Source organism: Poecilia formosa, unplaced genomic scaffold, assembly GCF_000485575.1.
Source record: "Poecilia formosa unplaced genomic scaffold, Poecilia_formosa-5.1.2 Scaffold92, whole genome shotgun sequence".
NCBI classification, from domain to species: domain Eukaryota; kingdom Metazoa; phylum Chordata; class Actinopteri; order Cyprinodontiformes; family Poeciliidae; genus Poecilia; species Poecilia formosa.
This window is the reverse complement of record NW_006800031.1, coordinates 791313-819234: the sequence shown is the minus strand read 5'-3', so window position 1 is coordinate 819234 and position 27922 is coordinate 791313. Positions and strand designations below refer to the sequence as shown.

Below are 27922 nucleotides of genomic sequence, written 5' to 3'. Positions count from 1 at the left end.
GATCCACTTTGACTTTTAAAGGTTTTTACTCTCGTCTTACAGCAGCTGTTTAAAATCTGACCTCCTGTTTCAGCATCGTGTAAAATTCTCCATCTGGGCAAACAGAAGGTCAACATGTTTTATAATGTGAATATATTGTTTAAAAAATGAACCTAACGGTCTGTGTTCATCCAATCACCCCAACTGCTAATTGTAAATCGAACATGAGTGTGTACAGTTTCACTCCTACTGAAAATATATATTTATTCTGTGATATATTTTCTGTAAATTGTCAATAAAAGAGAGTGATTTGGAGCAAATCAAACAGACCTAGCAACAACAAGTTTTTTTTTGTTATATATTTTATTTCAGTTTGCAACTTGGTGCAAGAATATGAAGAGCCAATCAATGTAATATTGCATTTAAATAGATAAATAAATTAAAATATGGTTTTAATAAATTGACATTTATTAAAACCATATATAATTTCAGCATTTTATTATTTCACATTTTTTCTGCGTTGTTACTGCAGCTCATTATGCAACTTTTATCTTCTGACTGATTCATAAGGACGAAAAATAATGTTGCGGCAGCTAAACATAAAATAATTTTTTGTGTCATTTACTTTTTTTTTCTAAATATACATATTTATCTACATTTACATGTACATATTAAAAAAATTATACAAGGAAAATCAAATTTTTTCCTAATTAAATTAAGGATGCTCTTTAGTCATTTTTTTGTTTCGTGGATTGTGGCACTTCTGGATCCCCATATTTCTGAAGTTTCATGCCAAAACTTATCCACTTTTTTTTGTTTGTTTTTTTTTACATAAACCAAATATCACTGTTTAACATGCAAATAATTCACAGTTCACTGATTGTGTTATTATAAAACCAGGCTTATATTTTTAATGTAGTGGTAATAAAAAAGAACAGAAACATTGAATAAAGTTAACTTTTAATTAGTTATGGTCAATACCACAGTCATGTGGGCGAATGTATGAACTTCACCCCCGCAATGGAGCTGCTTCATGTTCTCACAACAGAAATGTTAATTTCACAAAATATACACACAGAAAAGATTTTAAGAGTACAAAAACATGTTAGAGTAAATTAAGGCATCCATCAAAAAATAATTGTAATGTTTTATCCACTGTAAGAATATTTTTTCCACATAGTTCATCCAAAAAGTCAGCAGATTTTCTGAACTTTTCTAAATACAACTTTAACTCAAACCTCACAGTAAAGCTGATAGTTTTATTAGGGAAACATGTTTACAGTCTTATTAAGTATTCATATGTCTGGGAAAAATTATCCACACTTATTCAACATTCAATCATTTTTGCCCTTCAATACCGTAAGAGAAGTAGTGACTAAATGTCCATAACCATCTACAAACCTTATCAGAAATATTTTAAATCCCAGTGAGTTCAAATCCAGGCGGTAATTCTGCTGCTGGCCATTTAGACGGATAAATTTAACCTGGACTTTTATGACGCATTTTAACTGGACCACTTACAATATACGTTTATTTTTAGTAATAAGAGCAGGCACAGTGAGGACGCCTCTATCTGACATGCTGCTGCTCCCATTTAAGCTTTGGTTAATGTAAAGTATCTTAGATACACTGCAAAACACAACATTCACCAAGTAATTTTTATCTTAGTTTCTAGTGAAAATATCTTAGTACACTTGAAATAAATTACAAGTAACTTCTCAGCGAGCTACATGAACTTGTTTTAAGTCCAATAACTCCTTAACTTATGACAAAAACTAGAACTTTTTCATCAATATTAAGGAGTTATTGACTCTAAACAACCTAACTTATGAGTTAGTTTTTATTTCAAGTGAGCTAACATATTTGCACTTGAAACTAGACCAAAATACTTGGGAAGATTTTGTTTTTGCAGTGCAGCACGGACACCAAAGTAATGAGAAACCGTCTGCGTGGTTAGAAATGGCCGGTGGCTTCATTTGGTGGTGAAGGCGACGCCCTTCTTGACCCAGGCGTTGCTGGTCAGCAGGGACAGCATGAAGCGAGCCACGTCTCCTCTTCCCACCTGACTGCTGCTGTCAGGCACAAAGTATCCCTCATGCGTCAGAAACTCCTGAGCTGCAACAACAACCTGTACTTTACCCGTTTATTTTATTTTGGGGGGGGGGTTCTACTTGTGGCTACAGCATCAGGCTTTCTCTCACCTGAGGCTGCCAGGTTCTTGAGGCCAGGCGGCCGAACTACGGTCCAGTTGATGTCCTCAGTTTTCTGCAGGAAGTGCTCCATCTCGTACATGTTGCTGAGGACGCTGCGGATCATCGGCAGGAGAAGGAACCGGATCAGGAACGGAGACTGGGTTGCAGAGTCAGCTAAACATGAAAATATGACACAATCTCACACAAAGCAGATATACGGGGAGACAATCATGCCAACAGTAATTATAGGGGTGATAAGTCTGTCTTTGAAGGTTTCCATGGCAACTGCTTTAGAGACTTTGGATAAGCAGGTTATCAGTTCAGGTATTCCAATATTTGTTAATATCAACACGTTCTGCCACATCAATGAGTTTGACACGCTGACCTGTGCAGCCCACTTACGGTCTGTGTACCAAGAGGTCATGGTGATGACCCTGTTGACCCGGGCCTCTCTCATGGCGCCGACCACGGCCGCCATCGACGTGGTGTAGCCCGTCACGCCGGAGAAGAAGGAAGCCGGAAAGCCAAGGCAGGACATGACGACGTCCTGGTCTTTGAAATGAGGCTTCAGGCTGTCTGCTGAGAAAATATCAGCCGACACAACCTGGAGACAGAGAACAGGTTGATATGAAGCCATTCTGTTCGACAGGAATCCATTCTGATCAACACGAATCCATTCTGATCGACATTAAGCCATTCTGATCGACACAAATCCATTCTGATCGACACGAAGTCATTCTGATCGACATTAAGCCATTATGATCGACACGAAGCCATTCTGATCGACATTAAGCCATTATGATCGACATTAAGCCATTATGATCGACACGAAGCCATTCTGATCGACATTAAGCCATTCTGATCCAGGGAAACATGTGGTTCACAAATATTAACCAGATATAATTTAAAGAGAACCAGTCAACAGTACTTTGTTTTTATCCTCAGGTTTGTATCTAATGCGGAAACTAAAGTTCCCTGAGTTTAACTATTAATTGATAAGCGGCCATTTTCTTAAAAACTTCAGTGTTCTCTTGTATCAATTGGGCCGACCGGCTAAATTTTTCATAATGTGAAGCCAAAATAGTTACTGACATCTTTCATGATTCCTGCTCTGACCTCGTTTCTCACAAGGAGTGAAATAAAACCAGTCCTGATCTGGGAACAGAAAACCTCACCGCCAATTTACAGTTCGCAAAATATTGTTAAATATTTCATATATAATTTATAATGATAAAACATCCACGAAACAGGACTGGGCTACAAACCTACACAAACTGGCAAGACTCCAGTTAGATGTGACCTACATTTAGCCTCCATTGATCTCTGGCTGATACAAAACATGTTTATCAGATTTTGCACTAAATTATTTTTAGATAATGACATTGTAGTCTCTCTTTTTTTAGCTACTTTCAGAATAAGCTGATTTAGAGTCTTGTGTCACATTAAATTCAAACAAGCTGCTGCTGGCCACGCCCACCAACTCAATGTTCACACTCACACGTGAAAATGGCTGAAAAAAGACGCGCAATTATACAGCCATATCTTTGAAAAGCAGAAGTAGAGCCTACTGCACAACCAACAAGAATGCAGCAACCGGTTTCTGGATGGTAAATCAACAACAAAACACTTGCTTTTCTCCAGCAGCCATTGTACAAATTCAGCAGTAAAACCAGGTAACGGGCTGGGCTTCACTGGGGTTGCTAGGTAACAGGGTGGGCTCCATTGGGGTTGCTAGGTAACAGAGTGGGCTCCACTGGGATTGCTAGGTAACGGGGCAGTGCTGCTGATTTGTCATGGTACATTCCGGAGGTTTTTGAAACGGGTCATTTTCCAAAATGACCCGTTTCAGCTGGGTGTTTTTTTAAGAGCCTGGGTTGTTTTTCGAAGCTGTTGAGACCCAAATGAAAGTATAAAAATATGAAAAATGTAAATTTAGCATAACAGGTCCCCTTTAAAGTTATACCAGACAAAACAGTATCTTCAGTAAAATAAGGATTAGCTTTAGCCTTTCAGTTAAATTAAAATTAAAAGCTTCCTTCCATCACAAAACAATATATTGTGTTTCAGTTTACTATTATTGTTCGGCTTGGGTTCTGAAAGAAACAGCAAGCTGAAAACGTGGCTCCATAAACGCACCTGAACTTTGAACCTGGGTTGAGTTTTACCTTGAGGTTGTCGTGGTGCACTGTGAGCTTCGCCGGGTTCCTGACGACGGCGGTGACCGTGTGGCCCTGCTCCAGCGCCTGTTTGACCAGAAACTGTCCGGTTTGCCCAGTGGCTCCCAGCAAAGCGATCTTCATCTTCCAACCCAGTCAGGAGTTAAAACCGACCTGATGAATCACTTCGATGGCTGCAAACCGCTGAGCTGAGGTTTCCTCCTTGTTGCACAAGCAGAAGTGTAAAAAAAGGATTACTGCATAGAGATAAAGACATCCTCTCCCACATAAAACATGGTTTCATCATATGACAGAGTTCACAGTCTGAACAGCACAATATAAAATCTACAGAGTTAAGATGGCAACTTAAACATTTTAATATAAAATCTATATTAACAATTTGCTCATTTTTGATTCATAAAATCACTTAAATTATAGAAAAAGTTAGAAGAAAAAATAATGTTTTTGGTGTTTCAAAAACATTTAGCAAACAAATTTGAGTCTGAAATAAAATAAATCCCTGACATTTTACATGAATAACTAAATTAAACACAATAAAACTTTACAATCTGTAGTTATAAATATTTAAAATGTGTAAATAACTAGTAGAAGTCAAGATGTGTCTCATGAAATTTAGCCAAAAAGATTATTTTTCCTCATTTTTGTCTGTAATTGGAAATAGAATAAATTCTATATCTACTTATTGTTTTATCATTCTATAACTAGTGCATAGATTTTAGAAACTTTGAAAAGTAATTATTTGGAAAGAAAATGGCAATTTTTATGATAAAAATAAATAATCACTACGATTCAAGGAAATGTGGCTCAATTTTACTCAGAAATATGATTAGCAGGAATTATCGAAAGCAACACATTGTTGATTATTTTAACTCACAGCGCAAATAAAAATTACTTTCAATGTTCATAAGTCAGAACAGAACACCCGTCGTAGATTGGATGGCCTCATCTTCAAGGATCACTCTGAAGCCTTAAGTTCCACAGAATAAAACTTGAATAACGTTGTTTTCGACTCGATGAACAGTCACTGCTTATTATTCAGCATGTGACCAGCATCTTCTGATACCAAAAAGATAATTCATTTGACCCGGATCGCTTCAGACAGAGACACACTGTGCAGCTTTCCTCGCCTTGTCCAATTAAACATTTCGGTTTCCCCCTGAAATCTCCAAAAACAGAAATGTCTCTGCAGCTAAAATAGAAGAGATGAAACATTATGATGTTTAGTTTACCAAAGAGTAAGAGACCAATATTTCTTTCTACATAGTGTCAGCTGCATATTCAAATAAAAATACAGAAGCACCAAAGCTATGGGGAATTTATATAAATATAATCCATGTTTTATTGTTATTGTTTTACTAAATAGGTATATTTGAGTGTAGATGGAAAATGAATGACAGACTTTGGACAAATGGCCACAGGTTGGACTTGAGCCTCATTACAAGAGGTTAAAGTTCATCCAGAGGCAACCTGTTGATTTAAGCCTTTAAAACCAAAATAAAATCCTATTTTTAACCCTTTGAGATGAAGATGACTTAAAAGCTTTGATTTTGGTGCAGAATGCAAACAGAACCCGTACTTCCACATCTAGAAAGTAATTTATCTTTAGCTGTTGAATAAGATCAATATAGATTGGATTTGATCAGATGCGACTGAAATACCAGAAATCCATTTATTCTACTTAATAAATATCAGCACAGGAAGCACTTTCATGCACCTTAAGCTAACATGACTTAAGGTTTAAATGCTGAAAAGCTTTTAATTTTTTCAGTTTCTATTACCTCAATTAAAGATCCTATAGCACATTTTTACTTTTGTTTTAAAAAAGAAAAACAAACCCAAAACTGTAATCTGGAGGTCAGACCTTAAAAATTTGAATCAGTATTTGCCAGGAGAAACCTGATAAGTTGCAATTAATCAATAAATTAAATTAAAATGAGCTTGATTATTTCCATACTTATGATTAATATTTTTTGGAAGTAAATTTTGTTTGCAGATATAATGTGACCCATTTAATTGATGGTTTCAGATGTAAGTGGTTTTTATTTCTGTTTTATTTATTATTTTTGGTTTTATTTTGGATATTTAAAATATCTTTCCATTCCAGTGTTTAGGATTCTTTGCAAAATTAAAGTTTATTTGTGATTGACAGTGCAAACTTCAATTATTATGCCATGAAAATGGTTTCAAAACAACAATATTGTCATTTATCGCTATAATTGCAAGGACAATTTCTCGTCCAGCAAAATTTATCATGACAGGCCTACTAATCACTTTGATTACTAATAATCACTCTAATTAATTCATTTCACAACAAATTTTTTGGAACATGAATGGTAAGATTTTAAATAGGCCATGTTTTCTGTGTGTCTAGAGATGTTTTGTATTTTAATAATTACATTAAGTCAAAAAATGCCCTTTCAAAAGAGTGAAGTAATCCCACAACATTTTAAGTTTATGAGGATTCGTTATTGCAAAACCTTTAAACTATGGGGAACCCCATGTTAAAAAAAACAGCTGTCATTTCATACTAGATCATTCTTCAGCTGATGTTTACTGCATATACTGTCAAAAGGAGGACGAGTATTAGTTAGACAACTTAATCTTAAATGACCTCTGTGGGTCTAACATTATCTAACCAAAGTGAATCTTCGACACTGTCAGTAGTTTTGGATTTCCTCTTTATCAAAAGTATTTTTGTTGCTAAATAACTTTAGCGACTCAGTTTCAGATACGTATACAAACATCTGCACAACTGGAAGTAAAGCGAATGACCACTAGCTAGCTGCAGACGGAAAAAGCAGAGTGGACGTTAGCCACGTTAGCATTAGCTTACCTATGCCCGGTGCTACGTCCGTCCGCCTACGCCATCTTTGTTTACAACGTTTAGAGAGGTGTTCAAGAGCACCAACGTTTGCTTGTGTTTATAAAACAAGGTTTCTGAAGTTGGTTTTGGTTTAACACACAGAAGTAGATGAAAACTAGAAATGACCGAGAAGGTAAAATAAATTTTAAAAAATAAATAAAAAAACATGTCCATATTTAAAGAGTAATTATCATAAAAAATGGAAAATATTAAAAACTGGAAAGAAACAGGGAAAAGGGTAAGCTAACTGTTGACTTTGTGGTTCATTTAGCTGTTTTGGAAAATTTGCACGTGCTTGTTTTTGCAACATTCATTTAATCTATTAGGCTGAAACCAAGCATCTCATTAAAGAAGCTAATTTCTAAAATACCCAAAGACAAAGCTTTTGTGCGAAGTTAGAATATGGGCAGATGTGGGTAGTGTACCCAAAACTTAGTAGAAATACTTCAACATATTTTTACTCATGTAAAAGTGAAAAGTAGCCCTAGTAAGAGTAAAAAAGCATTTGGTAAAAAGGCTATTCAAGTACTAAGTAACTGATCAAAACATCAGTTGTTTAATATTTAAAAATCACATCATCAGATGGACCAAAATATGAAGTTATGTGGAAATCTTGGATATTTTATGGACCAAAATGTAAATAATTCAAATAAATAACATAATTACAAAATAACAAGAGCAGGCAGAAGTTTAAAAAAAATCCATAACAATTTTTTTTCAATATAAAATTTATTAGACATTAATAAAAACTGCAGGCTTGTGTCTGTTTCTGGTGAATTTACTCCAAAACACTCCAAAAAGTATTTTTTCCCACCCAAAAAAAGTTACAATTCACAATGGTTGGACACCTTGAAAATCATATATTTGCCCTATATTTATCAGACAGCCTTCAGACTGAACTGTAGTGAAAAATTTACTTGCTTTCTTCATAAGTTTATCAAGATTTTATCAGGATGATGTCAAAATTCTTTTAGTGAGACTTCATTGTGTGTGCTTGGTTAAATTTTCCTGAGATAACATGTAAACACCCAGTTAGCCTCCTGCTGTCAAAAATCCTCTCAAAACCAGTGGCTGCCTTCCTTCTTGCCACCATGAAGATTCCTCTAGTCGCATCAAGTCATTAGCTCAGGTAATCCACTTGTGGCCTGGTGCTTTGATTATGAGATCTTGGTCAGGGAGTCAGGACTAAACGAGGTTCAGCTGCAGAGAGGAAGAGCTGGACAGTCAGGGTCCCATCCTTCATGGGGCATCGGTGTTGATGTTCTAATCGGACTCGCTCACAGCGGTACCTGACCTGATCCGGACGGACCTGTGGAGAATGCAACTGAGCAAATGGCTGCTTAAATTCACACTGAAACAGCAGGCAGACAGCCAAACACCCAGGCCAGCTGCTACTGGATAAACAAGGGTGTCACGTAAGTAAAAGTCAGATTTTAATCAGTCAAATTGGTTGGTCAAAAAGACAAAACATAAACTAACTCACTCACTCACTCTTTGGTTACCTAGCAACAACTTTCTGAGTAACTTGTGGTTACCTAGCAACAACCTGCTGAGTAACTGGCACAGTTACTCAGCAGGTTGAGTAACTGTGCCAGTTACTCAACCTCATAACTTACTTAAACTTTACTTAAAAACAAAAAACAGAGTGGATTGGAAACTGTGGATAAAACAGGAACAGTCACACCATCAGTTTATAAATATTTCAGATATTTAAAACAAAAAAATTATCAATAATTATCAATATCAACAGATTTGAAAAAAGACTGTCTTACTCTACGTTTTGATATTTGTGTCATCTTTAAGGCTTTATAATACTGTTTAAAATTTATTTTGTTTTTGTTCACAAAGGATAAACAGTTTTACAAACTTCAGCTTTAGATTTTAGTAGATTTAACCAAATCATTCCAATGTAAACATAAAACACTGCTTGTTGCCAACAGGCTCCCGGCAGGAAGAAGGGAAGCTAGCTGCTTATGCCTCCTTTTAGTTTTGTCTTATTTGTTTATCTTCTTAATAAGTGGGTCAATAAAGTATCTAGCAAAAATCATTTATTATTATTTCATTAATTGAACTCAAATAAAAGTCGGACATTTTAAAATGCCCCATCTTTTTTTTTTTTAGTTTGTTTTATGTAAGGCTTCGTAGAATTGAGACAAAAACAGACCTGTGAGGAAGGATTGAGGCCAATCACAGTGGGAAGGAGCAAACCAGCAGTTAACAGGATTAAAGCATGAATGGCCTCCAGATTTAGCTCCTCTGCTGCTGAAATACTCAGCTATTATCTGAGACTTGGACAGAGGCAGAACTGTTTTAAAATAATGGAAAAAGGCTGTAATCTCTTGTAAATTATCCTGAAATGAATCAGCAGTTACATATTCATACGCTGGGAAGGAGTTGGCAATTATTCTGATGCTGTATGTCCGTTTGTTATTGACAATTGTCATCGTTATTATGGGTCAGTACATTTTCTTGTTTTGTTATCAGAGTCAGTTTGTAATAATTATGTTTTTATGTAATATAACTTATTTGTTGGTTCTCCAGTGCAATGAACAAGCAACATGTTTTTAATTACAAATTCCTGATAATTACTGAGTCTGTAAGTGATATATTTCATTAGATTGAGAGAAGTGATAGAATTAAATAAGCATTAACGTCTTCCAAACAGGGAAGTAGTGGTAAGCTAATTATTTTGTTACTGTTTAAGTGCGCACATGTTTTCTCTTGTCCTACTGGTTACTGTTTTCTTGGTTTTCAACATCATGTTTGAAATAAATAAGTAAATAAATAAAAGCTAAAAATGTTAATTCTTATAGATTGATATGTGTGGTGCATAACTATCATGGTTTCTCTGGGGTTTGAACAGGAACAGTCATGGGATGTGGCGTCTCAAAGTCCAACCAGTTCCACAAACACTCCAGGAAAGGTACAACCATCAACATCAGTTATTTAATTTAACAGAGGAAGATCCATGTTTTCTTCCATGTATCTAAACTTTATTTGTATCCATGAATTATGTGTCTCTCTGTTTCTGCTCTGCTGCATCCAGCCGTCACCAGTAAGTCAGTTCTGTTCTGCTTTTAGAGATAAACTCCTGATATTTGTAGAAAACTAACAAAACAGCTGTGTGTGGAAAAACTAACTACAGTCCTGTTTCTGTAGTTAGTTTGGGACGACAGGCAACTCCACCTGCTCAGCTACCATACATAGAGTAATGACATGCCTCAGGGCTGTGTGCTTAGTCCCCTGTTTCTGTTCCCTCTTCATCCTCGTCTACAAACTTGTTCGTGGGTCCAACTCCATAAATAAGTTTGAGGACCAGATGATGGTGTTTGTTTTAGTCCAACACAATAACTAAATAGCCTCTAAAGATGAGGTAGTTGAGTAATGGGCTCAACTAGGTGTGGCCACTCCCCTTTGCCTTAAATGGGTTAGAATTTTGTTGCACAGTCAAGTAACTATGTTATCCTCTATTTAAAAATACGATGGAGTATTAGGGTCATACTCAAAAAAATAAATAAATAAAATTACGAGAATAAAGTAATAATATTATGAGAATAAAGTTGTAATAGTTCGACTAGATTCTCGTATTATTTTGACTTTAGTCTTGTAATTTTATTATTTTATTCTGATAATTTAATTTTTTTAAATTTTCTTAGAGTGTCACTAATAATCTGTTGTAAATGCTATATATACCAAATATAGGTTAAAACATTTTTGACTTTGCAATTTGACAGCTTGAAATTGGGCCTCTGTCTCTTTAAGAAGCTCCTGCTCTTTCCAAAACTTCATAACATCATCACAACAATGCTTCTTCATTATGCCGTTTACAACCGTTCTGTGTCGGATTGAGAAGTCATTTGTATAAAAAGCTCAGCAGATGCACACAATCTGCAGATTTTTAGCATGAATAAATAAAGATTTGCTGCTCTAATGAAGTAATTTTTTTAAAATAAATATATCTCATAGTTGATCAGCTGCTCCGTATATTTCAGCTATAAGAGCTGCTGTCCTGATTCAGCGATGGTACCGGCAATATGTTGCTCGCACAGAGATGAGACGGCGATACACCTGGCACATCTTTCAGTCCATCGAATACTCCGGAGAACAAGCCCAGATCAAGGTGAAAACCGCTGGAAATGTTCAAATTACTGAAAAACAAAGAAAAAGAAGCAACACCTCATTCTTCACTTTACTTCCTCCTTCATTTTACAGCTTTATAACTTCCTCGGCTACCTCATGGACAATTTCACACCGTCCAGCACAGAACGTAAGCTTTGTGTAAATCAAAAATATTTTTCAAATTCTTGTTTCTTCAACCAAAGTGAGCTTGAACTTTGTCGTCCTTCCAGGAAATTTGATCTCGCACATCTTCAGAGAGAATGACGTCTGTTGGGACTCGGAGTGGGAGCGGTACTTCTGCTACAAGAACATCGAGGTGCCGGAGGTTTACTCCGGGCCGCACCTCACCTTCCCGCTGACGGTGGAGCAGGCAGTTGGCCTGCTGGAGGCCTTCAGGAACAAGAAAGTAGGAACACAAACGGTGTTTTTATCTGCAAAAATAAAATTATGGGGAACAAGTTTATGTCCTTTTCCTAAAGTTTTAATCAATTACTACATATATATCTCAAAATATCTGATAAAATATTCTGGGTGATGTAGGAAAGACTTTAGCCACTCAACCTCTCACAGATAGCTGAGCAAAGTTGGTGGAATCGACTAACTCACTCACTCTTGGTTACCTAGCAACAACTTGCTCAGTCACTTGTGGTTACCTAGCAACACCCTGTTGAGTAACTGCCGTGAAGCAGTTTATGGTTTTTCCACGTGCCTCATAACTGAGTGAAAACTACAGATAAAACAGGAACGGTGATGCCAGCAGTTTGGAAATATTTCAGATATTTAAAACATAAACATTAATCAATGATTATCAGTATTGACTGATTTGAAACATCGTGATATGTTTTTCAGCCGTATAGCTCAAAATAGGGAGCACTATTTGGGCTACGTCAAGATCATAAATGTCCTAAAATGTCAGATTGTGCCAGAATGTTTTGATAAAAGCCATTAACAACTTGTTAAAATATTTAATCCAGTGTCTGGATTTAATAAGTTATTTGTGAAATTAAATATTTAACATCTCACAGGATTTCTTGATAGTTTTTGTGATTTTTTATTTTTTATTTTTGCAGTCAAAATGACTGATTTTGTGCTGCTGACTTAGAAATATTTGAAAGAAAATTTGTGATATTCCCGTTTATGTGTGGTGGTAAATATGATTTTTTTATTACTTGCCACATTTATCGCAGACATCCAGTAAAGCTGAGGCAGCAGTAGAGTAGAAGTAAGAAATACTGCCACCTGTAGGTGGGAATTAGTATCAGTTTTGATCATTTTTGAGAAAAATTTGTAATAAACTCATGCATTAGTATGAAAAAGTACATGGATCTGTCAATTTAGAGTGAATTTCCACAAACAAATTAGAGGGACTGATTTGTATAATCTGGCTGTATAAAAAGTTTCACGGCTGTGGCGGGCCGGATCTGGCCCCTGGGCCTTCAGTTTGAACACATATGATGTAAATTATTTATACAACACATCGTCACATGTTGTCAGTTTTCCTGCACATAATTTCATTAAATAAATGAATTTAATGAATGAATGAATTGAATATTCACAGCGGCGTCATTTTGCTGGTGTGTTTGTGCATCTGTGTCTGCGGTCATGTTTTCTCACTCCTCTCTCTCCCAGCAGCAGCTGCACTCTCGCTACGTGCTGGAGCTGCTGCTGGAGACGTGGAAGCTGCTCCGCATGCTGCCGAACATCAACCGCATCTCCACCTGCCACAGCAAGGAAATCACTATCTGCGGTAAGATTTAACAAATCTCTGATGTTTGGTAAATCAGACTCATGTTTTGGCCCTTTAAGCATGAGAATACTGTTCAATAAATGTGCATAAGAATAGTTCCTTTTCTATGAACAGATTCATTTTTGTCTGTCCAGGTGATCTGCATGGACAGCTGGAGGATCTGCTGCTGATTTTTTACAAGGTTAGATATTATAAATGTTTTTTCTCCTGATAATTCATACATTTATATTTAAGTTGGTGCACTCTGATCTTCTCACAAACTAATACATATTTTTGGTTTAGTTTCTTGTGCAAATATCTTAGTACACTATAAGTAAGACAAAACAGACTTCAGCAAAATATAGGAGCTTTTTTTAAGTAAATAATTATTTGATACATTGATTAAAAAGTTCTAGTTCCACTGGCAGATTGTTTGACATATAACAAGACACTTTTCCCATGTTAAAAATGAAACTTTTGAAAATAATTTTAAAATAACTTTTTGACCTTGTAAGATCAGTTTAACTATTGCTTGTATCTTAGTTATAAGAAATATTTAGCCTTCACATCGTCTGTGTTTTTGCTAGAAAAAAACAAGATATTTTTCAAACAATCAAGTGGAAAGTGTGTTCAAAAAACAAACCACCTGTTGCTACCTGCAGCCTCTCTTGAATAATTTGTATCCTGACAACACGAGACAAATTATTAGACTTTATTTTTTTAATCCCATGTTCTTCTCTCTGCCACTGTTTGCATGCATGCATGCTGCAGATTATCCGTGTAATCCTACTTTATTTGCCTGTTTACATCCCAGAATGGCACGCCGTCCTTAGAGAAGCCCTACGTGTTTAATGGAGACTTCGTCGACCGAGGAAAAGACTCCATTGAGATTCTCCTCATCCTGTTTTCATTCATGCTTGTTTATCCGTGTGACGTCTACTTAAACAGAGGCAACCATGAGGACCACATCATCAACCTCAGGTGGAAAAATATACACGCAAATGTTGGGGATTAATGGTACAAATCTGAGTGAATGAAGCCTCCTTATTTGTCTCTCTGACTTCCTTTGTTGTGTTTCCAGGTATGGATTCACCAAGGAGGTGCTGACTAAATACAAGGTGCATTTTACAGATTTTTCATTCAATCACTTAAACCTTTTTATGCAATATTACAAATACATTAAAAATGCAATCAAACCAATTATTCAGTTCCTATTTTAATTAAGAAACTAAGCCTAAAAATACAATGCCACAGCTTTCATTTCGTAGATCTGAACCAGGTGAAGCTAAATCGGCCATTTGAGGATTTTTGTCTAAAACATGTTTACAGATAAACGTATTTTGATCTTAAATGTAAAATGTTTGTATTTTTTGTACCATTTTGGCTTAATTAATACTCTGAGGGTTTTTTCAGTAAATGTCTTATTTCTTTAGTCTGAATACTGGAGTTAACGATTAATCAATTACTAAATTAGTTGACAATTACTTCAATGATTAATCGTGATTAATCACATTTAATTAATCGTTTCAGCCCTGATCTAAATTTAGTCTGAACCGGACTGCGTTAAATTCTGACAGCTGCTTCCTGTTCATGTTTCACCTCAGATTCATGGAAAGCGGATCTTGAAGCTCTTGCAGAAGATTTTCAGCTGGTTGCCGTTAGCAACCATCATCGATCAGAAGGTGCTTGTCCTCCACGGCGGTATCTCCGACACTACAGATCTCAGCGTTCTGACCAAAGTGAACCGACACAATGTGAGAAACTTTTACGTTTCGCTCAACTTAGATTTATCCACGGCCTTTACATTCACTCTCTGCTCTGTTGCTGGCCCAGTATGTTTCAGCGCTGCGGCCTCCAAAGAGGAGGGTCCACAGTTCGGCGGCCATGTCCATCGACATCGACATGGACGACGACCTCTGGAGCACCAGTAAGATCTACCAGCGCCGGGCCTCCCTCACGTATCCCAAGCCGCTCGGACCACGGGAGTGCTTCCACAACCGCTCGCTGCAGGACTTCTCGACCCGGATCAAGGCAAACATGGAGAATGAGCTGGAGAACAGCAAGAGGAGGGAGGTCATCCTGGCAGCGGCGCTCAACAGGTCACAGCAGGACATTCTGTCTGTGTCCACCGACTCTGTGAGCAGCGACAACGTCAAGGATGAGTGGAGGCAGGTAAGAGACCTGAGAATCTTCTCTGAAACTATTAATAATAACAATTTATTCGGTTTAAGCACATACAGCACATCGATACCTCCAAAATGTCACCTGGCTTCTTATTATACTCATGTTTTCTCAAAACTCTTGGCAGGATAAATGACCAATAAATAAGTTAACCAAAGGCTTCTAAATAGATTAACACAGATACAGACTGCAGGGCTGAAACGATAAAAAAAAAAAACTTTTATTTTTAGAATCAGTGAACCTGAAACAAAACATCAGATCAGCCCAACTCTTTGTTGATGCTAAGTAAAGCAGAAAGGGTGGAGCTTTTCAAATGTTGATGTTAGTTATTTGTTTTTAGCAGCAAATGCATCCTTTGCTACAAATGATCAGGCCATGATGCTGCATTTCGAAAATGTTTCTTTTCTTATTTAAAAAAGAAACTAATCATCTGAATAATTGATAGATTAAGTGATAACTTACATCGTTGTAAGTTACAAACTGAAGAATGCTCCATGTGAGGCAAAGTTTGACCCCCAACCAAGAGGGAACAGTTCACCTTTCAACCTTAAAGAACCACAAGGAGCGTTTCTTCAGGTTGATGTTTATGCATTACAACGCATCAGTTTCCAAAATGTCGCGCTTGCATCTAAATTTAAAAAATCTCTGGAGATTCACAGAAAAAAAAAAAGTGAAAGAATGGAGTTGGTCATTTTCCAGACGCAGATTTGTTTATCCGTCACGGCTCCACCTGAGATGTTTACATCGAAACTGTGTCAAGCTTGCGAAGACATGGTGGTCAGGGGTCATGACCTTTGTGCTCCAGCCTTCTTCCGATCACAACCAGACAAGTCGAGGCTTCCACTGCTGTAATCCTCAATAATCTCCATGCTGTGACTTCAATCTGCTTTTCTGGCTGACTGTCAGGATAGAAAGCTCGGCTTGATGAACAGCTGCTGCACTGTAACATAAACGATAGACTGTAAAAATATGGAGAGAAACTTCTACATTTATTTTACTTGGTTTAGTTAATGACTGCCTCCTTTTAATCTCACAATACTTGTGAATGACTAATGCAGTAAACCTCTAAAATGAAGGTTCACCTTATTTCTGCACCTAGAATGTGTCTGGAAATTAAATGCGACCTATTATGCTTCCTTGAACAGGTTAGGATATGTTTATGGGCTATACAAAACATTTTTTGGACAAAATCATTTTTAAATAATGAGATTTTAGTTCTGCCTATTTTTCGCTCCTTTTATAATGAGCTGTTTTAGAGTCTCTTGTCACTTTCAGTCCAAATAAGCTGCTGCTGGCCACGCCCCCCAACTCAACATTTATACTCACACATAAAAATTGCTGTATACTGATGCGCAGTTATACAATAATACATCTTTGAAAAGCATTAGTAGAGCCTCCTGCACAACCAACAAGAATGCAATAAGCGGTTTCTGAATGGTAAGTCAACAACAAAACACTTGTCTTTTCCAGCAGCCATTGTACATACAGCTATAAAACCAGCTGATCAAAGGTATTGCAGGTCTGCTTGAGTTGCTAGGTTATGGGCTGGGCTGGGGATGATAGGTAGCTGCTTAGGGCCTTTGATTGTGACTGAACAATTCTGAGGTTTTTGGACCCAAACTGTGGGCCGTAAGACACTAATTTAATCAAATTATATCACAAAATGATTTCCAGCATTTTGTTCAACAGCTAAAAACAGCGATCAGAGACTTAAAATACAAGAGGTTTTTTTGATTTCCTTATCAGCAAAACTGAGAGACAAATGTCTAATTTGTTTTTAATTTGTGGATCACATGTTCAAAATACTGTGAATTTTAAGGATTAAATTTATTTTTTTTATTATAAGAAAAGGAAAAACTCAACCTGCAAGGTTTGTCCTTTCTGGCTTACACTAAATGCCACAATGTGGTAGATAACTGGTGGTTGGTGGGATGTGTAGAAGAACAAGGAGGGAAATCTTTTGGATTATAAATATAAATACTATAAATACTCAGTCCTGCACAAACAGTTTTTCAGTTTCATCTGATAAATTTTAGCTTTATAAACTTGAAAATATATCCAATAATTATTTTATTCATTATATTTCTCTTTATATTAACAGTATATGAAATAATTAGCAATTAAATAGTGGGCAGTTTTTTTGTTGTTGTTTTTTTTAGGCTTTTGCAGTGCATGTCCAATGTGTGGCTCGGGGGCCATTTGTGGCCCTTGAAAGGATATTGTTCAGTCCCTGACCACAAGTCAAGAGTGATAAAAAATTTGGCCAACAAAACAGAAAACAATTGATGACCCCCAAAAAATGGAAATTAATGTTTTCCTTTTAATAAAGTCACCACCGGTGTAAACCTTAGCAAATACAAATTTACATTTTTTTAATTGAAAACCGCTAAACGTTGAATAACTGAGTAATTCACCTCTTGTGAAAGTTTGTTTTTAGTTATAAAATCTCTTTTTGTGTGTTTGCAGATTCTGGACCTGCTGTGGAGCGACCCGATGAACCAGGATGGCTGCATGCCCAACGAGGTGAGGGGCGGAGGCTGCTACTGGGGTCCGGACGTCACTGAGGACTTCCTGAACAGACACAACATGCAGCTCATCATCCGCTCACACGAGTGTAAACAGGAGGGCTACGAGTTCTGCCACAACCGTAAGGTGAGATCGGGTCGACAGTTAGTTCATCAGCACCCCGCGAATCCTTCCTTTAAACAGCGGCAGTGTCGCCTACTGAGCGCCTTCCCTTAACGTCTTCACCCAGGTCCTCACTCTGTTCTCTGCCTCAAACTATTATGACGTGGGAAGCAACCGGGGGGCCTACGTGAAGTTGGGTCCGGACCTCGTGCCTTATATGGTTCAGTACCAGGCCAGTAGCATGACCAGAGAACTCACCGCCAGGCAAAGGTAGGAAAAATACCTGGAGACTGACATGTGCAGAACAAATTACATGTGGAAGACGAAATGTAGAGATTTGATTTTCCTAATTTCAGAAAAAAAATATGCTCATCCACATCCAAATGCTGCACAAACACAAACTCTGAAAACAGTTTTTATCCAGATTCGAGTGCACTTGAAATAAGACGCAACTGACTTATAAGTAACTTTGTAGCAAGATAGAGAAGCTTGTTTAGAGTCAATAATATTCCTTAGATTATTCCTCTTATGGCAGAGACATCATGTTAACAGTGAAATAATCTGCCAGTGGAAAAATAACTTTTTCATCAATATTATTGACTCTAAAAAAGCTTCCATATCTTGCTGAAAAGTTACTTAGAAGTTAATTTTGTCTTATTTCAAGTGTACTAAGATATTTTATACTGGAAACTAGACAAAAATATTTCATGTTTTTGCACTGAATAAATAGGCAGTTAGACACAAAGTCGATGAAAATGCCACTGAAAAACATGACATAAGTGTTTCACATCAGTTGATATCGTTTTTTACTTTAAATATCTGAAATGCAACAAAACATGTGGGGTGAACTGGTGGCTGAGAAACACATTGTAAAGCATCTGAAATAGTTGCCAGAAAAGTGTTTTAATCCCATTTAATCTGTTTCCCTCCGTGTCGTTTGCAGCGTCGGGCGAACCGAACGCTCGGCCCTGAAAGTCCTGCGGGAGCAGCTGTTTGCGCACAAGTCAGACCTCCTCTGTGCCTTCAAAAAGTTTGACACAAAGAACACAGGTGTGTGGTGTTGGTTTTCACACATTCAGCCTCCATCGGATCAGGTGATAATCTCAAAGTTCAGTGCTTTGTTTGAGGAAAATGTGAGCGCAAATCTTTTGTATCCATTGTCTAGCACTGCAATACTCATTCAGGATAAACGCCTTTTTTTAATCTTTTCTATCAGTTTCATAGAAACTTTAGATGTAAGATAAGTGACTCCTTTCTGCCGAAGGAACAGTCCTGACTATGTAGAGGAGTAAATATAATGCACTGCAAGAACACAAAGTCTTACCAAGTATTTTGAGTTTCTAGTGCAAATATCTTAGTACATTAAAAATGAGACAAAACTAATTTACAAGTAACTTTTCAGTCTGTGGGATACAAACAATAAGTTCACTACATTTTTTGAACAAAGTCATTTGTAGGTAATGAGATTTTAGTCTGGTAAGTTTATTAGTCTATATAGTTTATGGTGCATTTTGAGCTCCTTCCAGAATGAGGAGATTTAGAACCTCTTATCACTTTAAATCCAAATAATCTGCTGCTGGCCACGCCCCCCCAACTCAAAGTTTATAGTTACATGTGAAAGTGGCTGCAAACAAATTCAATTATACAACCATACATCTCTGAAAAGTATTAGTAGAGCCTTCTGCACAATCAACAAGAATGCAGTAAGTGGGTTCTGCATGGTAAGTCAACAACAGAATACTTGTCTTTTCCAGCAGCCATTGTACAGCAGTTAAACCAGATGACCAAACAAACTGGAACTCAGTTTGGGTTGTTAGGTAATAGCCATTGCCTGCTGATTGGTTACATTACATTTGGAAGGTTTTTGGAACCTATCCAGATTCTCCAGACACCAAGAAATATTAACTTATTGCAAAAAAAAAAAAAAGCTGGGTGTTTTTTTAAGCTCTTGTTTTGTTTTTTGACACCAAATCGGAAATACAAAAACATGCAAAATGTGAATTTTGCATAATAGGTCCCCTTTAATATTGATTAAAAAAGTACTAGTTCCATTGGCAGATTATTTCCTTATAACAATTGAAATATGTCTTGTTATAAGTGAAATAATCTGCCAGTGGAACTAGAACATTTTCATCAAGTTACCTGTAAGTTAGTTGCATCCTATTTCAGTTGTTCTAAGATATTTGCACTATAAACTAGACCAAAATACTTGGTAACATTTTGTGTTTTTGTGGTGCAGCACATTCGATTCTAGTTACTTCACTTAATTTCAGTCCCTTTTCTCAGATTCCTTGAAGCTTCATCATCATGCACGCAGAAACATTAAACAACAAGAATCAGATGCTGCAACGCTGCTTTAGTGAGGAGCTGAAGTATTCCTTTGACGTGAACTTTAACCTCTACCAGGTTTGGTGTCTTTGATTGACTGGGCCTCAGCGGTGGAGAGCGTTATGCACCTGAATCTGCCGTGGCGGATGCTGCGCTGTCAGCTGGTCACCTGCAAGATGAGCGACGGCATGATCGACTACTACGACTGGTTCAACGAACTCGCCATCAAAGGGCCCAACACAGATGTAAGGACGCAGAAACGCAACTGGGACCAGCCAGTCACAGATCAACGAAGATATTTAACATAAATTTTATTAAAAAGTTTTAGAAACATCATTAAGAGGAAAATCTGGAAGAAATAAGAGGCTGTAAATATAGAATGACCAGAAATGGTTCTGTTTTCTGTACCAGCACATCGACCAGAGCCTGCTGGAAACTTTGTACCGCCATCGCTCCACTTTGGAAACCATCTTCAGGATTGTAGACACAGACAACTCAGGTACAAGAACTGCACAGTTTAAATATGTATTCAGCATATCAAGACAAAATAATGCTGTTTTTTTAATGCACTTTTGGTTTATTGGATGGTTAGTGCCAGGACTCTCTGTGTGTTTAAATCAGACGGTAAAAGAATGGTAGAAATGTGGGCACATAATTAAATTTAAATTTATTTGGTAGATTTGAGTTTTAAGACTAGATTTACATTAACAATTTGAACAATTCTGATTCTGAGATTAAAGTCAGAATTACTTTTTATCTTTCTTTTAGCTTCCCTAATTCTCCTCCGTCTAAATATACACCATATTAAGGCCATTGTAGATAAAAAAATAAAAAATTAGTCAATTTCTTAATCTCAGAAATGTTCTAGTAAAAACAAGGAAATTTGAGAGAAAAACAGAAATTTCAAACTCAGACATTTCCAAGTATTTCTAACTACAATGACCTTCATACACTGTCACAGAACTGTCATAATAATGCTCATTTAATTAAAATATTACAACCTAAATTTGTTGCTGTGCAGGTAAAGGAGAAATAATTCACAATAGTATTTTTGCTTGTTTAATTGGAGAGAAAAAGCAAAGTTGGGGACTTTAAACTTGGGAATTTGGTGTAAAAAGTTTGTTCAACGCTGGTTTAAATAGATTCTCCTGAGCCTCTGTTAATCCACAAGGAGCGTGTCAAAGAGGTTACGGCTTCCTGAGTCCTGACAGGGATTAACCCACTGACCTACTGCTCCCTTTCCCACTTCTGAACCGTCACAGAGTTTCACACCACCTTTCCACCATCCTCTTCCTCCCATGGCAAATAAGGCCTACTGTAGACAGAAAAAAATGAATACATACTACTATATATACTAAACAATTTCAATAAATTTTGAAGATCTGCACCTCATGCACACTGTACTTTCTTTTTAATTTTCAAACTCAAATTTTAATTTTCAAATTTCTGAGATTAATTTAAAAAATTCAGTTTTTTTCTTGAAAATTAAAAAATAATAATAAAAAAGAAAATTCTGAGTTCCAAAAGTTGAAAATATGTGAGAAAACATCAGCAAATTCGAGATTAATTTCAAAAATTTTCAGAGATTTTTTGACTTTTCAAACTTCCAAGATTTTTTTCTAGAAAATTCCTGAGATAAATCTAAAAATTTCTGAGTTTTTTTTTTCTATCAAATGTTTTACTTTTGGAGTTCATAAATGTCTTTGTTTTTTCTGAGGTTAATCTAAAAATGTCTTTTTTATTGCAAATTCTTAGAAAAAAAGGAATTTCAGAAAGGAATTCCTGAGCTCCAAAGGTTCCAAAAGTTGAACATTTACAAGAAAAAATTCAGAAATTTTAATCTAAGAAATCTTCTAGAAAAAACTTTTTGACTTTTCAAACTTCCAACTTTTTTTCTAGAAAATTTCAGAGAAATCTCAAAATTTCTGTATTTTTTTTTCTTGCAAATTTTCAAGAAAAAAAGAAATATGTGAGCTCCAAAAGTTGTAAGTTTAAAAATTTAAAGTAAATTTCTGCAATTATTCTGAGCATTTCTGTCTTTTTTGGTGGAAATTTACTTGTTTTTTCTTCAGTTTTTCTACCTGTGATGAGTGTAATTTGACATCATGTCTTTCTCTTCCTCAGGCTTCATCAGCATGGAGGACTTCCGGCAGACGTGGAAGCTGCTCAGCGTCTACCTGAAGATGGAGATCACGGACGAAGACATCTCCACCCTGGCCGAGACCATCGACAGCAACCACGACGGCAGCATCGACATCGACGAGTTCATGGAGGCTTTCCGGCTCACGGACAAGAAGAGCCGCCTGGAGCGGGGACGCAGCATGTTCATGGGCACGACGTCCGACCTCACCAAGCTGGAGGGCGACCCCAACGTATGACCCACAGACTCAAAGCAGATGTGCAGCCTCTCGCGACACAAGCTGCTTTGATGACGCACGCAGCGACGCAGGATGGCGCAGAGCGGCAGCTGCGTCGGGGATCACGAGGGATTAGGTGGAGCTCAGAGATCACCGTGTTTGACGGTGAAGGTTCATCTCAGCAAGAGGAGCAAGAGAGACAAAAACAACACAGTAAACATGGATCATTTTTAATAGCTACAAAACTGGAATAATGTGACAACTGCACTGTAATTTAAAAAAAAAACAAGTGTTAGACAATGAGTATGTGGAAGCTTGCATTTCCTACAAGGAGAAAACATGTTTTTTAAACAAATAGAAGATGCAAAATGTACACATTACTGACAATTCTTGTACATATTTTTGTAAATAGCTTTGAAATAAATGTATGTTTTATTGCACAACTATAATCCTACACTGAAAAATCAAACTTTAATTTGAGTGCATTAAATTTTTTTTTTTTTTTTTTTTAAAGGTGACCAATTATGGTTCCTTGAACAGATTAGGAAAGGTCTATGGCCCCTACAAAACATGCTCATTACATTTTTACACAAAGTCATTCTTAGATAATTAGATTTTAGTCTCATCAGCTCTGCCTATTTTGAGCTCCTTTCAGTTGCTTTAGAGCGTCTTTTTCACTTTAAATCCAAATAATCTGCTGTTGGCTTCACCCTTCGACTCAATGTTTACACTCACACTTGAAAATGGCTGTAAACAGATGTACAGTTATACAACTGTATGTCTTTGAAAAGCAGAAGTAGAGCCTCCTGCACAACCAACAAGAATGCAACAAGTTGTTTTTCTGGATGGTCAATCAATATCAAAATCAAACCATGATGGAACTCCACTTGGGTTGCTAGGTAACGGAGTTTGGCTTGGCTGTGGTTGCTAGGTAACCGTGGAATGTGACTTAACAAACGGGAAGTTTTTGAAATGGCTCATTTCCAGACACCAGAAAGCATTAACTTATTGCCATAAAATATGTGGGTGTTTTTTTAAGTGCTGCATTTAGAAGCAGATCAGAGCTGGTGAACTTTTAATCAGTTGTCAATTGCCTTCAATACTGCGTCTTATCACATTTATTTGTGACAAGATGCTGTGATTTTGATTCAAAATGGGAAAGACAAGAGTTCATGTCATATCGGTCAGGCAGATGTTTGTTCATAAGTCAGCAAATGGTCACAAGAAAATAGAAACTCGACAAAACTTGTCCATCCATGATTGAATGTTTGAAACTGTTGCCATTTAATTTCCAGTCTGAATCCACCCATGCAGAATGCAGTGAAGGTGGTGAATGTAAGTTATCTGTTAGCACTTATATAACTTCTTCTGTCTGTGTAAGCCAGTAAAGTTTACACAGATAGAAAAGATATTCATTGTCCTGTTATGGTAAAAACTTAATTAATTTATTTATTTTACCCTTCTTTAGCATGGGGCTTCAGAAAGACTCCAAATGAATTATCAAATTCATCAACAAGTAAACATATACACAAAAAATATATAATCAAATCAATCCAGTCAAATGGACACATTTAATTAACTTACAGCATATTTGAATTTGATCTAAGATTTAATACAGAGCAGATGAATTCACCTAATTAATTTTGCTGATTAATAAAAGAAAACACAGCAGATTACAAGCATTTCTTTTTTCATACATTAATAACAACTGAGTTTTAATTTCTTTAGAATAATCAACACCAGCTAATTATGTAAACAAGTTGAAAACCTGATTAAAACTCAATCAAAAATATCACTTAATAGTAATTTCTCATTGTTCACAAAGTAATATTGAAATCAAAATATCTCAAAATTGACAATGGTAAAATAAAGATACACAACAATAAAGATCATAGCTATTCAATTACATTCTGTAGATTTTTTATTATTAATTTTTAAAAACATTACATACTAACCAGGATGAATAAATATTGTAAAGCTAGTCATTATTGCCAAACCAGCCAGTAAATATGAAGTTATTTTAATGTTAGTTATTTTATTAAAAACATTTTAACCTTTAAATGTTTATTTACATAAATAAATATGTCTGCTGGTATTTAAAATATTTTACTTTGTTTTTGGTTCAATAATTTCATATTAAAGGTTTAGTTTGTTTCATTTGTTCTGAGCAAATAGTAAAGCATTATTTCAAAGTCACCAGTAGAGGGCGCAATTCGTCCACTTCTCAATCTTCGAGGTGCTGAAATTTGGAAAATCTCATTGTGTTCAAAAGAAATCAGACATTAAAAAATTAAAATATTCGAGGTTTTTGATAATAAAAAACGATCACATTTGTTTTTAGACTTTAAGTTTTCCCAACTCTGATGAAATCAAATGTTTTGTGGCAGACAGGTTAGTTCAGTTGTGCATTTAAAACCTCCCCATTTTTATTGTGAGATTTTTGCTCCTACTTTTTGAGGCTGACAGCAGAATAAAATGTATAAATTAATGTTGAAGTTTCACCTCTGAATTGCGTAACCATGGAGACCTGGCATCAAATCCACCCTAACCTCCAGAACAAACCGGGAGGTTGTTACACCATGAAGAAGAGCAGAGTTCGTTCTGTCACTGAACAAACACTCGTCAGAGGAATACTTTGACATTTGGGGACTTTACGTGAACGCCTGAGTGACGCCGTCATGCTTACATCTCTGGTTATCTAACATGGGCAGGATGAGAGAAGCAGGTCATCAGGCTCATGACATAAAAACCCAAATAAGAGGGAATCAGCACTTTTCACGTTTCATCACTCAAATGTAGGTCATCCACTGACAGTTGTGACAGTTGGGCAAATATCAGGCTGGTCTTCACCGTTCAAACAGCATCAATCCGACACGATCTTCTTTGAATAAATCAGAGTTTATGACCTAAGTTGAAGAAATCTTTGTACAGCTATTAATATTAAAGTATAAAGTTCAGCTTAGTTAATAAAAATGGACACTAAAAACCTCCTACTCACTTATTTTCGTAAGAATAACAAAGAAAACATTTTTCTTTTTAAAGGTTTTCATTCATTGTCATGAGGGCTCTGGTACTTTACTGCTGCCACACAAATAAAAGCGTGATTATTATTTATTTAATTATGTACGTTCTTCTATTCTGTTATTTTGTTATTGACAAAGGGTTGCACACTTTATGCACTTGTAAGTATATTATGTAGTTTTATTTTAATTAATTTATTTATTTTAAAAAGGGAATAAAAGCTAATAACTGTTCCATTCGTGTAAAACAATATAAGTAAATAATAAAAAGTTATTTAATAAAAAATGTATAAAAAAATCTATCAAATTTCTATGGTATATTCCAAGCAGCCATGCAACTATTATTTTAGTGATAGACTATGACAATTAATCAATTAATCAGCACATTCTGCATAGGTTCCATTTAACCACTTAAACTTTTTTTTAATATAAAATATTAGAAATACATAAAGATGCTAAAAGACAAATAATTAAATATCTGTTTTACACAGAATTACTGAAAAATGAACATTTGTTTGCCTAAAGTGCAATAACACAGCATTCTTTTATCGTTGATCATTTGTAGCAAAGGATGAATCTGCAGCTAAAAAAATACTTCTAACATCAACATGTGAAAATCTCAGGCCTTTCTGCTCGATGTTCCATCAATACAGGCTGATCTGTTGATTATACTATGGATTAACCATTCAATAATTGGATTGCCACATGAGGAGTTCTGGGTCGAACATTTTTACAAAGTTTTGTTTTTATCTTAAATGCAAAAGGTTGATATATTTTCACTGTTTTGGCTTAATTACCTCTCTGAATATGTTGTTCTTTCAGCAAAATCTCATTTTTATGAGTCTGTATATTCCAGTGATTATTCGTTTTCTAAATTAGTTGATTATTTCATTAATCATTTCATCACGATTAATCGGATTAATTGGTTCATAACGATTAATCCGAATAATAGTTTCAGCCCTAATACTAACCAGAAAAGAGTAATTTGGTTGACTGATACTGGCTTAACAATAAACAGGTGAGATTCAGTATTAAACATTAAAAATACAACATAAAACATTTGAGTTATGGTGAAATCAAGATTTGGCTGCTTCGCCCTCTGACACAGAAACTCACTTTGTGTTGGTTTTGGGACTCAGAGTCTGTTTTACAGTGTATAGTCTGCAGGTGGTCCTTACAGTTTGATCCGCTTTGTCCAAATGAATGAAATATTGAATGTCAAGTGGAGCGCATGATCCCTTATTGTGGATTTTTTTAACTGTCTCCTCCTCAAGTCTACTGTTAAATTAGAAGAGATCAGGAAAGAACTTAGCAGAAACCTGTTGGAACAGAAAAAATTTACTTTTAATTTAAATTTAGCTAAATTCCCTGAGTAGTTTCTGGAAATTAAATCCTGTAATTCAGCCTCTAATGTGAACCTTTTACCAGGTAATTGATGGCTGTTGTGTCACTTTTCGCTCATCCTTTCATCGCATCTCTATTTTAGTGTTTTTCTGTATGTGTTGACTGCATTTAATATCTTCATTATCATTGCATTAAAACTCATTTTATTGCATTTTAGAGCTGTTTTGCAAACAATCTAAAGAGCATTTTGCCGTTTTGCCATGTCTTTAGGTGTGTCTTCTTGTCACTGTTAATCACCTTACTTTGTGATTTGATTGATTGTCTAGCAAAAAAATATAACTTCTGCTTAATTAAAGGAGGTTTTAGTCATGCTCAACTCAGCTTGAACACAAGGTCTTTAAAAATCAAACATGAAAGCATCTAGAATTAGACTGACCCACAGGACTGTCCCTATAGGACTGTGATGAATTGATTATTGAAGTATTTGTCAGATTTAGTAATCAATTAATCAGTAACAGGAGTATACAGCCTAAAAAAGACATGTTTTACCCAGAACATTTCAAGTGGCAAAGTTTTATCTTCACCTGGTCCAAATTATGTAAAAAAAAATATATATTAAGCATCTTTTAATATTCGATTATTTAAAAATACATCCAAAAGTTGCCTAACTCTTGCACTTATTTTGAGTCCAAAAATGATTAATCATTGGTCATGACAAAATGAGGAAAAGTTCAAGTGGTATGAATTTGCGCTAAGCTAAGGCTGGTGTAAATATAATCCTTAAATATAAATAACATTCCTTCAGTTGTCCTCCATGGTTCAAGTGACCTCACTGTCATTTGTTTATACAGTGAGGAAGCAGCAGTCACTGAAAAGTGGCCACTTAAAGCACTCATGTCTTGTATTTCTTGTTTAGCTTTAAATAGTCATAAGCTGGACTGCTTGGATTTTTTCAAAAGCAATTTGTTGTTTTGTTCCGATGACAGAGCTGATAAGACCCAGTACATG

General features: G+C 36.0%; 2 protein-coding genes across 3 annotated transcripts; one reads left to right on the top strand and one right to left on the bottom strand.

The window, feature by feature from the left end:
• Positions 1–867: 867 nt before the first annotated feature.
• On the bottom strand, positions 868–7274 carry LOC103141996 (uncharacterized protein YwnB-like). 2 transcript variants are annotated; one of them, XM_007557837.2, is made up of 5 exons: positions 7182–7274; positions 4337–4549; positions 2574–2775; positions 2181–2345; positions 868–2094 (listed from the first exon to the last, which is right to left on the bottom strand). In XM_007557837.2, the coding sequence occupies exons 2-5, from the start codon at positions 4469–4471 to the stop codon at positions 1952–1954; spliced, it is 645 nt and encodes a 214-aa protein (XP_007557899.1). In that variant the 5' UTR covers positions 4472–4549; positions 7182–7274; the 3' UTR covers positions 868–1951. The 2 variants fall into 2 exon arrangements, with proteins under 2 accessions (XP_007557899.1, XP_007557900.1); XM_007557838.2 differs by having other exon boundaries at positions 1981–2089.
• Positions 7275–8303: 1029 nt separating this feature from the next.
• On the top strand, positions 8304–22995 carry ppef2a (protein phosphatase with EF-hand domain 2a). The gene is made up of 18 exons (XM_007557836.2): positions 8304–8626; positions 10075–10134; positions 10258–10266; positions 11204–11331; positions 11424–11478; positions 11561–11736; positions 12963–13077; positions 13212–13258; positions 13871–14037; positions 14138–14174; positions 14661–14810; positions 14890–15228; positions 17704–17889; positions 17993–18135; positions 18809–18915; positions 20272–20438; positions 20605–20692; positions 22318–22995. The coding sequence occupies exons 2-18, from the start codon at positions 10083–10085 to the stop codon at positions 22569–22571; spliced, it is 2220 nt and encodes a 739-aa protein (XP_007557898.1). The 5' UTR covers positions 8304–8626; positions 10075–10082; the 3' UTR covers positions 22572–22995.
• Positions 22996–27922: the final 4927 nt, after the last annotated feature.

What these genes read in the sequence shown, in the direction of transcription:
- LOC103141996 (XM_007557837.2), bottom strand. Translation starts at nt 4,471, where the DNA reads ATGAAGATCGCTTTGCTGGGAGCCACTGGGCAAACCGGACAGTTTCTG. An exon ending in GACCTCTTGGTACACAGACC is followed by an intron (nt 2,346 to 2,573) that starts GTAAGTGGGCTG and finishes TTTCATGTTTAG; the next exon opens with CTGACTCTGCAACCCAGTCT. An exon ending in CAAGAACCTGGCAGCCTCAG is followed by an intron (nt 2,095 to 2,180) that starts GTGAGAGAAAGC and finishes TTGTTGTTGCAG; the next exon opens with CTCAGGAGTTTCTGACGCAT.
- ppef2a (XM_007557836.2), top strand. Translation starts at nt 10,083, where the DNA reads ATGGGATGTGGCGTCTCAAAGTCCAACCAGTTCCACAAACACTCCAGG. An exon ending in TGCTGCTGATTTTTTACAAG is followed by an intron (nt 13,259 to 13,870) that starts GTTAGATATTAT and finishes TTTACATCCCAG; the next exon opens with AATGGCACGCCGTCCTTAGA. An exon ending in GAACTCACCGCCAGGCAAAG is followed by an intron (nt 18,136 to 18,808) that starts GTAGGAAAAATA and finishes TGTCGTTTGCAG; the next exon opens with CGTCGGGCGAACCGAACGCT.